This window comes from Notamacropus eugenii, chromosome 1 (assembly GCF_028372415.1).
Source record: "Notamacropus eugenii isolate mMacEug1 chromosome 1, mMacEug1.pri_v2, whole genome shotgun sequence".
Lineage (NCBI taxonomy): Eukaryota > Metazoa > Chordata > Mammalia > Diprotodontia > Macropodidae > Notamacropus > Notamacropus eugenii.
Window position 1 is genome coordinate 542,522,027 of NC_092872.1, and position 15,941 is coordinate 542,537,967.

The 15,941-nt window shown below is 44.5% G+C and overlaps 1 protein-coding gene across 3 annotated transcripts in view; it reads left to right on the top strand.

The window, feature by feature from the left end:
* Positions 1–6,479: 6,479 nt before the first annotated feature.
* CMIP (c-Maf inducing protein) overlaps positions 6,480–15,941 on the top strand; it is a 268,084-nt gene continuing 258,622 nt past the window's right edge. For all 3 annotated transcript variants that reach the window (XM_072634197.1, XM_072634196.1, XM_072634198.1), the window contains exon 1: positions 6,480–6,785. In XM_072634197.1, the coding sequence (XP_072490298.1) occupies positions 6,486–6,785 (300 nt within the window). In that variant the 5' untranslated portion in view covers positions 6,480–6,485. The remainder of the gene's footprint in view (positions 6,786–15,941) is intronic.

Here is a 15,941-nt window from a genome sequence, read left to right on the forward strand (position 1 = left end):
TAAGCCTGGTAGAGTGGAAGTCAATTTCAGTTATGAGAAGAACATTCAATTTGCCTTTAAACATGCCTTACTCATCCTGTCTATCAAATCTGCAACCAGAATTAGCAAAATTTGAGAATTAATATAATGAGCCCAAATACTTTATGGAAACTCTACCATTTTATCTGGGCAGCTCAATGTGCCTTTCTCCCTTAGATATGGGGTAAAGGAAGCAAGGGGGACAAGTTGGAAAACAGTTATGTATTCTTATGATGTGGGTACTCCAACAAAGTGGACTGCAACTCATCTCACACAATTGTTGTCCACATTTCTACCCAGCATTCTGGGGGCTACCTTTTACTAGCTTACTGCTCAGTCAGGAAGACCCAAGTTTAAATCTGACTTCGTATACTTCTGAAACTCTGTGCTCCTGGGTAAGTTACTTCATCTCATTCTGGTTTATTATTTTTTTTATTATGATACAAGTATTTGGACTCAATAGCTTCTAACGTCCCTTCTTAATCCAAGGCTATGATTCTATGATACCATGATTTCTTGCATTGTTTAGTTATTATTGTAGCACAAAGGCTGTGCACTAGCTATCCCTTCCTTACTCTTGCTGAATGACTTCTTTTCTGTTCACATATATATCTGATGGCATTCTTTAAGCAATATTCCTCATGCAATTTCTAATTTTTATTACATTGCAGTTTACTTTCTTCTACCATGCGCCTTTTCATTGCTCTTTGGTGATTTTCAACTTTAATTCTTTGGAGACTGTGACATTTAATGATTAATGGTCATACTGGAAAATGGAGTCACATTTGGCAGGCATTTAGGGTAGGAGGATGTCTGTCCCTTAAAATCAGAACTGCTTAGGTCTGAATGCCATTGTAATTGCAATTTTGGGGAGAGGGTGTGGAGGAGGAACCAAGTGAGCTCACCTGGCTTAGTCACTTCTTCAAATTCTACACCAAAAACTATTTAGAGCAAGTGACCTATGGCAAGTCATTTCCCCTCACTGGGGAGTTTCTTCAACTACTAAATGAGGGGATTGAATTAGCTGCTCTCCAAGATGCTTTTCAACTGTAACACATTTTATGGTCTACATCATAGGGTCCTTTTCAGATCTGACAGCCTCTATCTTTACATCTTCCCTAGCGCAAGCATTCTATGTTCTGTTTTTCGGTACCTCTTACCTCTGAAATTCTATATTTAAAGAGTCCCTCTTTGACATTCTATGTATAATTCAATTTAACAAGAATTTATTAAGGACCTCCTATTTGATAGGCACAGTGTGAGGTGTAAGATCTGGTATATTTGCTGTGTTCTAAGATACCTCCCAGCTCTTATGTTTTTAAGTCTCTTTTAACTCTACTACAAGTTTTAAGCTTCCACCCAGCTCTGATACCTCATGATTCTGTTTCCCTTACAGCTGTTAGCACAAAAGGAGACTACTTAAGGTCAGCTAGATAGTGATAGAGTACTGGACTACTGTTCAAGAAAACCTGAGTTCAAATCCAATTACAGATGCTTATTGGCTGTGACTCTGGGCAGATCATTTAACCTCTGTCTCCATCAATTTCCTCATTTGTAAAATGGGGACAATAATAGCACATACCTCTCAGGGTTGTTATGAGGGTCAAATGAGATATTTGCAAAACATTTGGAACAATGCTTGATATATAATAGTGCAACTAGATGGTGAAGAGTGGTGGACCTGAAGTCCAGAAGACTTATCTTCCTGAGTCTGAAACTGGCAACAGATGCTTATTAGCTGGATGAGTCTGAGCAAGCCACTTAACCCTGTTTGCCTCAGTTTCCTCATTTGTAAAATGAGTGGGAGAAGAAAATGGCAAACTACAGTAATCTTTGCCAAGAACCCCAAATAAGGTCATAAAGAGTTCTACAAGACTGAAGAGCAAGAAGTGATATATAGTAGGTGCTGAATAAATAATTGTTTCTTCCTATTCCAATTCTATTTGTGATAGCCCCTCCATCAACCACTCCATAGGTACTTTCTAAATGGTTATGAAACTGGGTTCAGAGTACAATTGTTTACTGACACAGGGATAACCATTCTTGGTTGGTTGTTTCCCAAAATAGCAAAAAATTTGTGAGGAAAGAATTCAGAAATTGAAACACTCCTCTGGTTACCTTGTTTTGTGAACCTGACTGTGCCAAAAGTCGAGGAGAATTAAGTTCCAGAGTGAGATTTCCAGTCCTTCCTGCTTTTCTCTGTTTACAAGTTCGATCCTGTTGTAATGAACCCCAAGGGATGGTACAAAATGTTTCCTTGTGAAACTTTGTAGTTATAGAATATGGCTTGAAATTTGTGGTCTATTAGTTGGGGTTTGAAAACTTCTTTTGTTATACAGAGATTGTGTTATTCTTTTTTTCAACTACCCAATTTTTATGTTCTAAAGGAAGATTAAGTCAAGCTAACAGGATTAAAATGAGGAAAAATGTCTGGCCTAACATAGTCAAGCAACAAAGGAGTCAATTTCTTCATCAGTGTGGTTTATTCATTTTTGTAAAGTTCTCTAGATTTCAACCTGAAATCATGAACTTGCTGTTAAGGCCTTCCCTGTATTTCCATCTAATACTTATACTTGAGTGAAATGCTGCTCTACTGGAGACTTCACCTCTGAGTTGTGGCCAGAATGATTTGGGGCTAAGGGGAATCAGGAAGGATTCCATACTTGAGGACAGAGGTAATGGTAGCGTATTTTTGCTTTGCCTCTGATGTCCCATAGTTAGCCCCACCTAGCATTGGGAAAGTTGGGGAACCTTGATTGTGTCTGTACAGGCAAAATAAGGTGGGGTGTTGAAGTAATTAACTGGATAATTCAGAGGAAAATCTTTCTTATGACCCTAATTATCCAAATTGGCTGTTTCTAGGTGCCACAGCTTAGAAGATGCCTAGGAGACCCCAGATGCACAGCTAAGGCTCAGGGAGCACTAGAATTCTGGCTTCATACTCTTCTCTCCTAGAGTTTTATAATTTGTGTGTATGGAGTCACCTTGGGAGCCCTGACTTCTCAGCTCATAGGACAGAGGACCCAGGAATTCCTCAAGACAATCATTGACTTAGATAATTGAGTTACAGCTGAGACTTCAGAGGTCATCTTAACCAAATGCCTTTCTTAGTAGGTGAGGAAACTCTTGGCCCAGGAAGATATTTTACTTGATTTGACTTGACCAAAGCCACTTAGGTAATAAGTGACTAAACTGGAATTTGATTTCAGTTCTTGTGGCTCTCAAATCCTGCAATCTTCCAGCTGTAACATTTTATGCAATCTCTAGGAATATTCTATGAATTCCATCCCTCAAAAGGCTTATTTGCTCTTGCAACAATTAGTGAGATGTCTTCTTATTTTGATGTTGAGGTGGGGAATTTCTCTGGACTTTTGCCTTGTTTTCTCCAGGGTGATGGTGTTCTGAACTTCAAGTTGGGATGACAAGAATTCTGTTTTCCAAGATAATTGTCTTTTTCACCAGTGAATTCTCAAGTCCCAACTTATTCCTCAGCTGGTCCTGAGTTTATTTAGAATTTGACACACCGATCCATTTCCACTTCACTCCACTTCCATTGTCCAGGAGAACAGCTCATCGCTTGGGTCTTTTTGGTTATGGGCTTAGATCTGCCTTTAGAAGGCAGGTTCCTTGAGGCTATGAACTACAATGTAAATTTAAAAACTTACTAAAAGGAAGACAAACTGACTAGGTTACTGAAAAAAAAAACACACAGAGATCTCAGTGAATAAATATGAAATATACCTGCCCCTTCAAAGCAGAGGTGGGGGACTATGAGAGAATGTTGTATGCATGTTATCAAATATGGTCACTGCATCAGGTGCTTTTGCTTTTCTTTGTCACAAGGGAGAATTCAATAAGACCTAAAATGAGCAATTGTTTTTTCTAAATTCAAGCTCGGGCTAAGGACAAAAATACAACATTTTGTCTTTGAATTGTCAAGTGCCTAACACAGAAATCAGTTAATAAATGCTTACTGAATTGAATTTTGTGGGATTTGGTTCAGAATCAAGAAGAGCAAGTTTGTGGAGTCTGTATTTACACCAACAAAACACACAGATCAACACTTAAGATTATATAACTTTAAGACATCAAGGGACCACTTGGACCATTTAGACCAAATCTCTAAGAGGGGCTTTTAAAATTCACCCACATAGTAGAATCATGATTTGAACTCATCTTCTGTGTCTACATCCAGGCTTCTTCTTACTCTACCGGGCAGCCTCTAAAATATGAGTGCTTTTAACATGACCCTGGGTATTAAGCTGCAGAAAGTAGAGAAAAAGCTGGCCAGTATAGATATATCTCCCTTGTGCGTTTTTTGGTGAAGCTCTTGACACTAGAAAAGTTGGGGAATCTTGGTTGTGTCTGTACAGGCAAAATAAGGCGGGGTGTTGAAGTAATTAACTGGATAATTCAGAGGAAAATTCTTTCTTATGACCCTAATTATCCAAATTGGCTGTCTCTAGCTGCCACAGCTTAGACAATTGGCTCCACTTCTCCTTTCCTGTTCTTCTCTATTGTAGCCACATCTCAGGTCTCCACCTTTGCCAGGTATTGTTTGCCATTTCCCCCCGTATCGATCCAGCTTCCAGCCTGACATATCTGGAAGAGAGGACTTCTGAACCAGCTAAACCACAGGGGAGTGAAATCCCCAGGCGAGATTTTAACCCGCTCCCAGATATCGTGGAGGCGAATTCTTCCGTCGTTGGTGGGGAGGGATTTTCGAGTGAGTCCCAAGGAGGGAGCCCAGGGCTGCCACACGAATATTCCGGAGGATTTGGAAATGAGGGGTGTCGGGCTTGGGCTTGCAGCGGGTGCACTTTCCTGCATGAGGTCACCCCACCACTCCCTGCCCCTCACCCCGAGCCTCCGAACTCGCTCCCGCCCACTCCTCACACACATTCCTGGCCTCCCTTTTCCTGTCCCCCCACCCCCCTTCCCACGTCCTCCCTCTGAGCTCCTGCCAGGCCCTGCTTGGGCTGCCGGCTTGCCTGCGCAAGTCAGCTCCCCCCGGGCTCGCCCGGCCTGGCCTCACCCCATCACTGCGGCGGCGGCTTTCCGAGCAGGGGCGCAGCGCCCGGCCTGCCCCCTTCCCCTTCTCCCGCGGCAAGGCAGGCGGGAGCCGGCAAGCAGGAAGCCCGCACCTCCGCCTCCCCTGCGCCGTCCTTCTAGCTCGCACCTCGCCGAACTGCAGGGCGCGGAGCGCGCTCCACACTTCCCCGCTCCTCCGCGGCTCTGCAGCCCCGGCTCCCCGCTCTCCTCGGGGTCTTGTCCTCTCCTCTCCCTTCCCTGGTCTAGTCCCGCCTTGCGTCCCTGCCTCCTAAGCCTGCCCGGGCCGCTGCCGCCGCCCGCATCTCCGGCACGCCGGCTTCGCTGGCGGCCTCTCCTCCCCCTGGCCTCGGCTGATTCCAAGACTGGGGCTGCTGTTGCGGCTGCAGCCGTCCCTGCTGCCGCCACAGCTGCCCCTGCCGCCTCCGGCTCTTGCTCGCGCTCCTGCTTCAGCTCCCGCTGCCATTGACGTCAGAGGGGCTGGCACGTGACTCTGGAGAGGCCAATCAGGAAAGCCCTGGGCTGCTTCTGCAATCTCTCAACACAACTCGGCTCCCTCCTCCTCCCCTTTCCCCCCCGCCCTCCTCCCCTCCTCCTCTCTACTCCCCTTCCCCCCTCCCTTCGGTTTCGGCGGCGGCGGCGGCGGCGGCAGCACCACTAACTCAGCTGCTGCCCCCCACCTTCCTCCTCCAGCACACACACACACACACACGCACACGCACACACGCTCACACACACACTCACTGTACGCTCACACTGTACACACACCCGCACTGTACACACGCGCACACACACTGTGCACACAGGCAAGCGCGGAGCCGGGAGAGGGGAGGAGAGCAGGGGGACAAGAGCCCCCCCCACTACCCCGGGCTGTGGGGCGGGCGGCACAAAGACAGAGCAGCTTCCTCACTCGCTCCGTTCCCCCTCCTCTCCCTCTCGTCCACCTTTGTCAGCGCGGCGGCTCTGCCTCCTTCCCCCGCCTCCGCCAGGCTCGGCGCTGGGCAGCGCCACGGAGGACATGCCTTTCGCCGGCTAGGCTAGCCCGGGGAGGAAGGCTCCCGGGATCCAGGCGGGCGGTCCGGCGGACGAGCCGCGAGGGAGCGGGCGGAGCGGCTCGGAGTCGAGAGGGGCTGCCGCCGCCGCCGCCGCCGCTGCCGCTCGTGCTCCGCGGGCGCCCCGCGGCCAGCCCGGCTCGCGCCTCCCGCTCCGGTCCCGCTCCGGGTCCCGCTCCTGCCCCCTCCCCTCGGGGGCTCCTTGGATCCCCCTCCCCCCGCCCACCTCACCCGGGAGTGGGGGGCGGGGGGGCGGGGGCTACCGTGACACGGACGGTCCTCGGGGCTCCCTCCGTCCCTCCCTCCTCCTCCCCCGGGAGGTGGCGGTGAGGAGGAGGAGGAGGAGGAGGACCGGGAGGACCAGCTATGGATGTGACCAGCAGCTCCGGCGGAGCAGGCGATCCCCGGCAGATCGAGGAGACCAAGCCGCTGCTGGGCGGCGAGATGTCCGCGGTGGAGGGCGGTAAGCTGGGCGCCGTGCCCTGTCGGAGGGCCCTGCTGCTCTGCAACGGGATGAGGTACAAACTGCTCCAGGAAGGGGACATTCAGGTGTGTGTCATCCGGCACCCCAGGACATTCCTCAGCAAGATCCTCACCTCCAAATTTCTGAGGCGGTGGGAGCCTCACCACTTGACCCTGGCGGATAACAGCCTGGCATCGGCCACGGTGAGTAGCCCCCGCCGCGAGGTTGGGTGGGGGGCTCTGGAGGGGGAGGTGTAGACGCTCTCCTCCCTCCGCGCCCGTGGCCCCTCCTTTCCCTTTCCTCTCTTCTCCTTCTCCCGCCTGCCCCCCCGCCGCCACCGCTGCGCGGCCCTGGGGTCTGCATCCTTGTCTTTCTGGGCCTGGCTTAGGTTCGCAGGCTAGGCGAACGCCCCGTTGTCCTGTTAGGGTTCGGCTCCTCAGTCTCGGGGCCTCTCTCGCCTGGCCAGCAGGTCCTGCAGCCCTGGGTGCCGGGCCCCGCGGCTTGGGGGGCTGAGTGCCTGAGCAGAATGACATTGAGCCTTTCCTGGTCATCTGGGCTTGGTGCGCCAGGCAGGGCAGGGCAGGTCGCATCCGCCGGGCTTTCTGTCCCAGCCCCAGCCCGGAGGCACCCAGCCTCGAAAACGGGGGTTGCACCCCGGGGTTGCTTTGGGCTCTCTTTGCACCGTTCCCCCCTCCCCCCAACAGTCTCCTCTGAGCTGGAAAAAAAATCAACCTTAGCAAACCAGTACGGTTCAATGTTTTTATTTTCCATGGAAATGTTGGTCGACAGCTCCGATCCCGTGGTTCTTTGCTTAAAAGCTCAACCACCCATGGTTGTGTGGAAGTTGGGGTCCTTTGGATGGTGACATATTTCAGAGGGCAAGGGCTGATTTCTCCCCCGTGTTTTCCAGAAATGTGATTTTGCATGGTCAATAAGTGGTTTTTTTCAATGGTCAGAATTGAGGCAGTTTCCTGAGATAAGGGATGAACTAAAGCTCTGTTTCTGAAATAGTCTGTAAGTAATGGCTCTAAGGCTCGGAGAGACAGATGCTGTTGTAGGGTCACTGGGGGGCAGAGAAGAGGGGGACAGGAGAATCTGTACTTTGAAACAAGTGTCTTTGGCCAAGGACGGTAAAAACATTGTCTCCAGGAGCCCAGGCCTTATTCTAATGGTTGCGGTCACATCTCCTTGGAAGAAGACTGACAATAGGTTGCCCTCCCTGTTGACTTTGAACCTGTTTATCAATGGGGGGGGGGGGGGGGGAGGAGCGGAGGGTGTGTGTTGGAAGGAGGAGAAAGGGTAGGATCCAATTCCCAGCCTTATATATTGTGCCACAAATGGACATGGAATTCTGTGTAGCTGTCCACAGTCTATGTCATGTGTGTCATCTACACACCACCCCTGTTTGTGTTGACCACAGCATCCAGTTTTTCTTTTCTTTTCTTTTTTTGGTTTGCCTTGCTACACAGCTAAAAGGTGGGTGTTATGTTCAAGAGAGGCATTTTGCTTCACTTGCTATTGTATTAGAGTAGAGGTTAAGACACGTGAAGACTTATTCATAATTCTTAAGTCTGTTGGGATTTCTGGGAACACTTGGGCTATACTTTATTCCCCAAACAACACCTCTTGGAACTGTTTGGTTCCAGAGGTATGTGGGTGCTGCCTGCAGCCTATGCATGGCCTTGGATCCATAGTCCACACAAGGCTGATTTTCACCTGTGCACAAATGGGAACCTTGGTATCCTTTACACAAGGAAATGCTGGAGTTTCAGGCTCCAGTTGCCTCTGCAGTGACTGCTTTAGATGCTCTTGAGGTTTCTTAATGAGGTTCTTGCATGGGCAAGGGCATAGTCTAAATACTCACATGGCCAAGGGCAGCCATCGCCTCCCTTTTTTCAAATGGAGAACAGGAAGGAAAAAAAAATAAATTGGGAGGCATTGATACTAGTTCTGGGATCCAGGACTTTGTTCCAGGCACCAGACTCCTGGTCAGTCCCACAGGGTTAAGCATCGGGGTAAATTCTGCTACCGATATGGCCAGTGTATAGCCAGAATCCTGAGAAAGTCAACTCAGAAGCCAAGGATTTTGATTTTGAAGTGTTGTAAAAGTGTGTCTGAGAGAAAGGAAGGAGGCAAAAAGAGACATTAGGTATCCATTTAAAAAGAAAGAAAACAAAAAGGCCTAAATCCACAAATACATATTTTGTGTTTAACGCTAGAAAATTTAGAGTGTTAGAGAAGTGTTCAGCATATCTTTCTCTTCTTGAGCACAATTGTGATTTCCAGGACTGGGAAGGGAGGGTTTTCTATAGAGAAAGCCCTGCCTTGGCAATTCTTTTTTCTGAAGGGTTGGGAAATCTTGAAGATGGAAATATGAGGAAGTATCCTAAATGAGCTGGCTTAATCCTTTTTTCTCTACTGGACTCCGCCAAACCCCATTTCTATGGGGCCCTCTCTGCCAAGTGTTCTCATTGTTCATTGCTATCAGCCAAGCCATTAGAGAGATTTGGATGTCCTGGAGGATGGTGGTCCTATGGGAAAGGGGCTCCTTCCTTCAAAAATGGTGTGACAATCCAAGCTGAGAACTTAAGGGTGGGGGAAAAATTACCAAGAAAGACCTTGAAGTGATTATTGAAGTCTTTAGCCACTTGGTGTCCAGCTCTTAGAAAAAGTGTATTTAGCCTTTGTGTTTTTAAATTTGATTATAGAGTTATCTAGCTTATCTGTATTCGACAATGTCACCTAAATACTACTTTTGTGGAATACTAGTCCAAGTAAAATAAAGGTGAATTGGAGTACAATTTAAATTTAATCTGAGCTACAGTGAGTTTGCCTGCTTTGGAACAGACATGTAGGATATGAGTTCACCAGCCTATAAAAAGATGAATGCTTTTAAAATTTTTCCTCTGGGTGTCACCTGCTGTATCCCTAAGTTAAAAAAGCCTCAGAGGATAATTAGTGCAGGGGAATACCCCGAGACGAAATTTATTTTTCTTTTAACATCTATGTTCAATTCACTTCAGCTCAGTTCAGTTTAATTCAGTTCTACAAATGTTTAATATCTTATACTTTAGTGTCTACACAGCACAAAATCAATTGGAAAGCTCTCAGTTATTGAGTTAATTTACACAGGTTTCACTTTGGACAGCCAGTTGTATTTATTCAGGGCACCCAACTTCTGCTCCTTCTCCCCCTCACCCCCACCCCCCAAAAAGAAAAACTATTTTGTCTGAATTCTTTGGTTTGGCTGTTAATGCAACCTCAGTTAACAGAATAATTGTTAAATTTGAGTAGGTATTAGCCAGATCTTCATAATTGTAGCTAAATGAGACCAGGAATGAAACCTTAGGTGATTCTAATTTCCAGGAGCAGTCTTAACTGTGTACAGGAAGCCAGCTTGGTGTTCCTGGATTCTTGACACATAGCATGGCACTATTGAGGAGCAGCTAATGATGGGACAGACCAAATTTTTCAGGCTTATCTGATGTGGCCAGCTGGGCTTGTGGGGACATAGTAACTGCTTAAGAGTCATTTTGGTAAAAAGAAACTAAACCGGATGAATTTATTACCCTCTGTACTTTGTACAGAGCAACCTTTGAGTTCTATGTTGTTATGCAGTGCAGTTGGGATTTGGGCCCTATACCTTTAGCCTTCCTTTCTTAAGGCTGGGCTGTAGACTTCATAAGATACAGTTTATGGATTGACTTAATTTGAGATGGAATGCCTGGTTTGCTATGATACAGACTACTAATAGACAAAGGCTGTGTAAATAATGAAAACCAAACATTTGACAAATATGAGACGCTTATTTGTATTTAGGTGTGTGACTGAGGCATACTTGGGAGCAACCATAGTGGAGCTGGTGAAATTGTCTAGGCTGAAGTGGGTGGGTTTATCCATGTTGTACACCTCTTTCAAAGCCCTTGGCCCTGACATAAATTAAAAAGAAAAAGTTTTACTGATGTTCTTTATCTTAATATCATTTCAACTGTTCTCCCCATTGGACTTTCCCTTGTGAAAAAGAAGAATGATGAAACAAAAACACCTGATACAGTGGTGATGTTTGAAAATGTATGTAATGTTTTGTCCTATTAGACCCCCGCCCCCCTTGCTTTAAAGGGGAAGGTACATTTCATTATCTGTTTTCAAGGATCTTATTTTTTTTTTTTGGTTACCTAGAGTTTGTCATCCTTTTAGTAAGATCTTCATTTATGTCATTTAGTCATTCCTCATATTGTTCTCTTGATCCTGCTTATTTTGCCTCTGCATCAGTTCATACACATCTTCCCATATTCCTCTAATTCACTCATAAGGGGCAACTAGGTAGTGCAGTGAATAGAGCACCAGTACAGGAGTCAGGAGGACCTGAGTTCAAATCTCACCTCAGTCACTTGACACTCATTAGTTGTATGACCTTGGGCAAGCCACTTAACCCCAGTTACCTCATCCTGGGTCATCTCCAGTCATCCTGATGAATATCTGGTCATTGGATTCAGATGGCTCTGGAGGAGAGGTGAGGCTGGTGACCTGCACAGCCCTCCCTCACTCAAAACAAAGTCAAGTGCAAGTCATGTCATTATTTCTCTGATGGCATGGTCTTCTTCGGCAGCTAAGGACGAACACACACACATAATTTACTCATATTCAATTCTTGAGTTGTGAGGGGGTGTTAACTGTGGATTTGATTACCTCTGATAAAGATGAAAGTTATGATATCTATGCTGATCGAGAATAGACCATGTTATTTTTTCCCTTACCTGCAAGTGGAGTCTGGCCAGCTTAATATCTTTGTTCTCTGTCTTAGAAAGGACTTTATACATACCCCTTTTTTTGGAGCTATAGTGGTAGTTCCTACAGCACCACAGAAGTGCATATAGATTTTTTTTCTTTAGACGACAGTTTCTTCTTGTTAAAGGCACTGGTTAGACTTCCAAAGAAATTGACATTTATTTATGTACCAAATAGGGATAGAGAGAAAGGAGGAGTCCTTATTCTCAATCACAGTAATGAGTATTTGTTTGCATGCTTATCTATCCATTTGCTGAGGGAGGGTAAATGCTTTAGTGAAACAGAAAGGGAGAAAAACAGAAGTCACCTTAATACTAATCCTTTTGTTTAAGCTAGTTTTTTTTTTTAAATAAAAAGCAAGATTCTTAAGATATATGAGTAGATGGGGTGAAGGGGCAGGGGATAGCTTTTTTTAAAAAAAATTTAGAATGAAAATCAGTGGCTTGTGCATTGTCCCTATTTTACTTACTTTCTTCCTTTGATTTGTTTGATTTCTGTGCTTTCGCTAGTGTAGTCTCTCCGTACTCACAGCCACTGGGCTAGATTCCTTCGCCAAGTTCCAACTCTTCCCCTGTCTTGAGTAAATTTCTTGTGTTTAGTGAAAGTCAGCAAACACAAGTTGAGAGTCCATTTTTTCTTTCAATGCCAGTTGTCACCAGAAGATTTGTGTTTGTTCATTTATTCAGTTAGCATTTGTTACATATTTTGATATCTTTAAAATTCTCTTGTCAGAGAAGAGATTTTTTGGGAGGGAAGTCTAATATCTTCTGTAAAGGAAAAATTAAATCTGTTTTATTAATACTCATCAAATTGTATTTGACAGGAGACTGTGTTTATTTGCTGCTATTTTCCTGGCAAGAACTGACATGCTCATTAAGGCACTGGGCAAAGTCCTGACAGTCCAGGTGAAAGACATTATAATACTTTGGTCTGTACTTTTACTAATAAATGAGCAGGTGACAGAGGGAAATCCTGGAGAGCATCTGAAAGAGGACAGCCAAATGAGGATCAGTTGAGGGAACTGGGGATGTTTAGCTTTGAGAAAATGCAAGAAGAACATCAGAACTGTCTTCCAAGTATTTGTGGGCATTTGTGGAAGAGAGATAAGACTCTATTCAGGAGGAAAGAAGTAGAGGCAAAGGGCATAGGTTACAAAGAACCACATTTAGGCTTGATGCAAGAAAAATTTTTCCCAAGAAGTAGAGGTGTCCAAAAGTAGATGGTCTGCCTTTGGAGGTAGTTGGGTTCCCCTTCTTTGGAGGTCTTTAGGCAAAAGGCCAGTGACCACTAATTAGGTATATTACAGAGAGGGTTCTTGTTCAAGTGTGGGCTGGACTAGATAGTCTCTAAGGTTTTTTCCAACTCTGAAATTCTCTGATTTTGTGATGCTAAGGATTTGCTGACTATTTTTGGTCAATTTGTCCTTTTAATCAATTAGGCAGTCTCTTCTTTGACTCAGCAGCAAAAGCTTTTAACTCAGGCAGCAATGGATAGAGTGCAGAGTTTGGAGTTAGGAAGACTCACTTTTCTTGAGTTCAAATTTGACCTCATACTAGGTGTAGCTGTGTGACCCTGAACAAGTCACTTAATCCAATTTGCCTCATTTTCCTCATCTGTAAAATGAGGTGGAGAAGGCAATGGCAAACCACTCCAGTATCGTTGCTAAGAAAACCCCAAATGGGATCACGAAGAGTCAGGCATGATTGAAAAATGACTAAGCTACTTCGTATTCTTTCTGTGTATGTATATGTATGCATATACAAATGTATGTCCATAATACATATGTGTGTTATGTATAATTGTACCTATTATACACAATACATATGTGTGTAGGTATATGTATAATCGCTCCAGATAGAATGTGAGATCCTTGAAAGCATTTTTGCCGCTTTTTTAATCTTTGTATCCTCACACTTAGCACCTAATATTTATTATATACATAATTGGTACTTAATAAATACTTGTTGATTGATTTCATTATTATTTATTGTTAATATGTGGACAGCTCTTCAAGGATAGGACATAGGATAGATCTGTGGATAGGTATGCAGCTTCTGGGGTTTGATATTGGACATTAATCTTGGTTGAGTCTCAGATCATTTCTGGCATTTTTTGATAAAATAGTAAAATGATCTCTTTAGGCCTTCCCCTCCAACTCCAGGGAAGGAGGAACAGCAGCCCTAGAAACTGTGTTTTCAGGACAGTAAATCCTTGTCTGAGAAGGAATTGAGCAGTGGTTGTAGGTGTGGGTGTTCATGGGAGCTTCTTGTTCCCAGTTATAGCATTTTGCTGAAGCTGTAGTGTCACATGTCAAAGGGAAGTTCTCAGCTTGGCTGTTGAGGGGGTCTACTACCTTGACCAGGAAGATACCCTAACTTGTCCAATTCCCGCCTTCTGTGTAGCTCAGTGTTGCTGAGGAAAAAGTAACCCATTGTATCTTATTCACAGAAGGAATGACAAGGATAAATCACTGATGAGACAAACATTTGAAGAAAATTAGGATTCTCAACAGAACTATCACTTATATTAAAGTAATTGGTGATTTTTAAAGGAAGATTGGAATATTTCTTGAAAAGATGTGAGAAAGACTGTCCTCCATCTCTCTGGCATTCGCTGACCCAGTACAGGCCATAAGGTCCCACAGACCACAGCCCAAGGCCACTGTTGGGTTTCATACAGGTTGCATTGAAATAAAGAGATCAGGCAAAGCCAGACTTACTTTTTAATGTTAATTATTTCTTGGTTCTCCCTTGTTTTTTTTTCTGGTCTCCAAACTTTTAAAGTGGAAGCCAGACTGACTAGGAACTTGCTGGAGTAAGGGAAGACTGAGAAAAGTTCTTTTTTTTTTTTAACCACTACTTCAAAATTGAAATGTCAAGTGCCTCCTGTACCTCAGGCACTATGCTAAGTGCTTCACAAATATTATCTCATTTGATCCTTGTAACAATCTTGGGAGGTGGGTGATGTTATTATACGCATTTTACAGTTGAGGAAACTGAGGCAGAGGTTAAGTGACTTGCCCAGGGTTACACAGCTAGTGAGTGTGTAAGACTAGATTTGAACCTAGGTCTTCCTGACTCCAGGCGCATTGCTCTATCCATTCCACCATCTTGCCACAAAAATTTACTTAGTGAATCCTTTACCTACCCATCCTTTAAGAACCAACTCAATGCCATTTTGTTGAGTACACTTCCCAGTTTTCTGCATAACATACTGACATGTAGCCGTTTTATGTTTCTCTTGAAGTTCAAGGTAAATGTCTGAGACTCTGAGCCTATGTATTTTCATTGAGTGAATGGAGATGTGTATGGGCATAAATACAGTAACATGATGGGTGAATGGGGGACAGTCATAATACAGTGTCAAGAAGGTTTGGGAATAGAAGTCCTGGCTTTAAAATCTGATTTTACTTAGAATCTCTAAGGAGGGAGGAACCACAGAGCTTTCTTAGTCCAGACCTCTAATTTTGCCAATAAGGAAACTGAGGTCCAAGGAGGTTAGAAGACTTGCCCAAGTGAACACAATGCAGTGAGTGACAGAGTTGGGATTTGAGTCTGGCTCCTTTCACTCTAATTCCAGTGCTTTTCCCACTCTACCATGATTCTTGTGAGGTCTCTTCCAGTGATAAATCCTGTGATTTTCTGGGAAGCTTTACCAGATTGCTCTTCTCCTTCTTTCCCCCTTTCCCTCACTTCATTCCTCACATTTCATTTTGAACCTCTGTAATGTACTTATCATGTAATAGTGGAGGGTATATAAAATAGTGTATATCTATGTATCTTATCCCTTTACTGGTCAATGAACTACAGGAGGCTAGGCACCTTACTTTATTTTAAGCTTCTTATCTAGGGTTGAACAAAATGCTCAGCACACAGGGGGTGCTTTAAAAAAAGTGTCTTTAAAAAAAATTTTGTTGATGTTTTTTGTTTCCATATTACATTTATTTCCCAGTATCTTTCCCCTTTCCTATCCATAGAGCTGTCTCTTTTTAAAATAAATGTCAGGTAATCTTGAACTTATTGAATGTGGACAATAGGATCCCTAGCACTAGCATTGTCACGTCAGGTGAATTGTTGTTCTAACATTGATCAAGAGAGGTTATATTTGGGAAGGGAGGCAAGGATTTACCCGCCATCCTCAAGGATAGCCAGCTTCTAGGGAAGCTTTAAATGTTAAAGGAAATGTATATGGGAAAACCTACAAAGATGAGACTCTGTGAAGAATAGTGAAATAACAACACTTATAGAAGGAATTTTTTTTTCTGCTAAAGCTCAGATTCTCAAGATAGGAAAATGGCATTTTAAAAATCGTGATACTTTTTGGTCACCAGTGATCCAGAACTCTGGAGCTGGAAGACACACTCATAGTGTGTCAGAGACCATCTTGTGTAAGAGGAGAAAACTGAGGTCTGCAAAGAGGAAGTAGCAATATGGTGTAATTTAAAGAGGATGAGATTTGTAGTCAAAGGACCTGAATAGAAATTCTGACTCTGTGTTGTGACTACCTGTGTGACTTTGGGACAGTCCTTTGAATGGCAGTCCCTTGATGGCTCTCAGTTTCCCCATCTACAA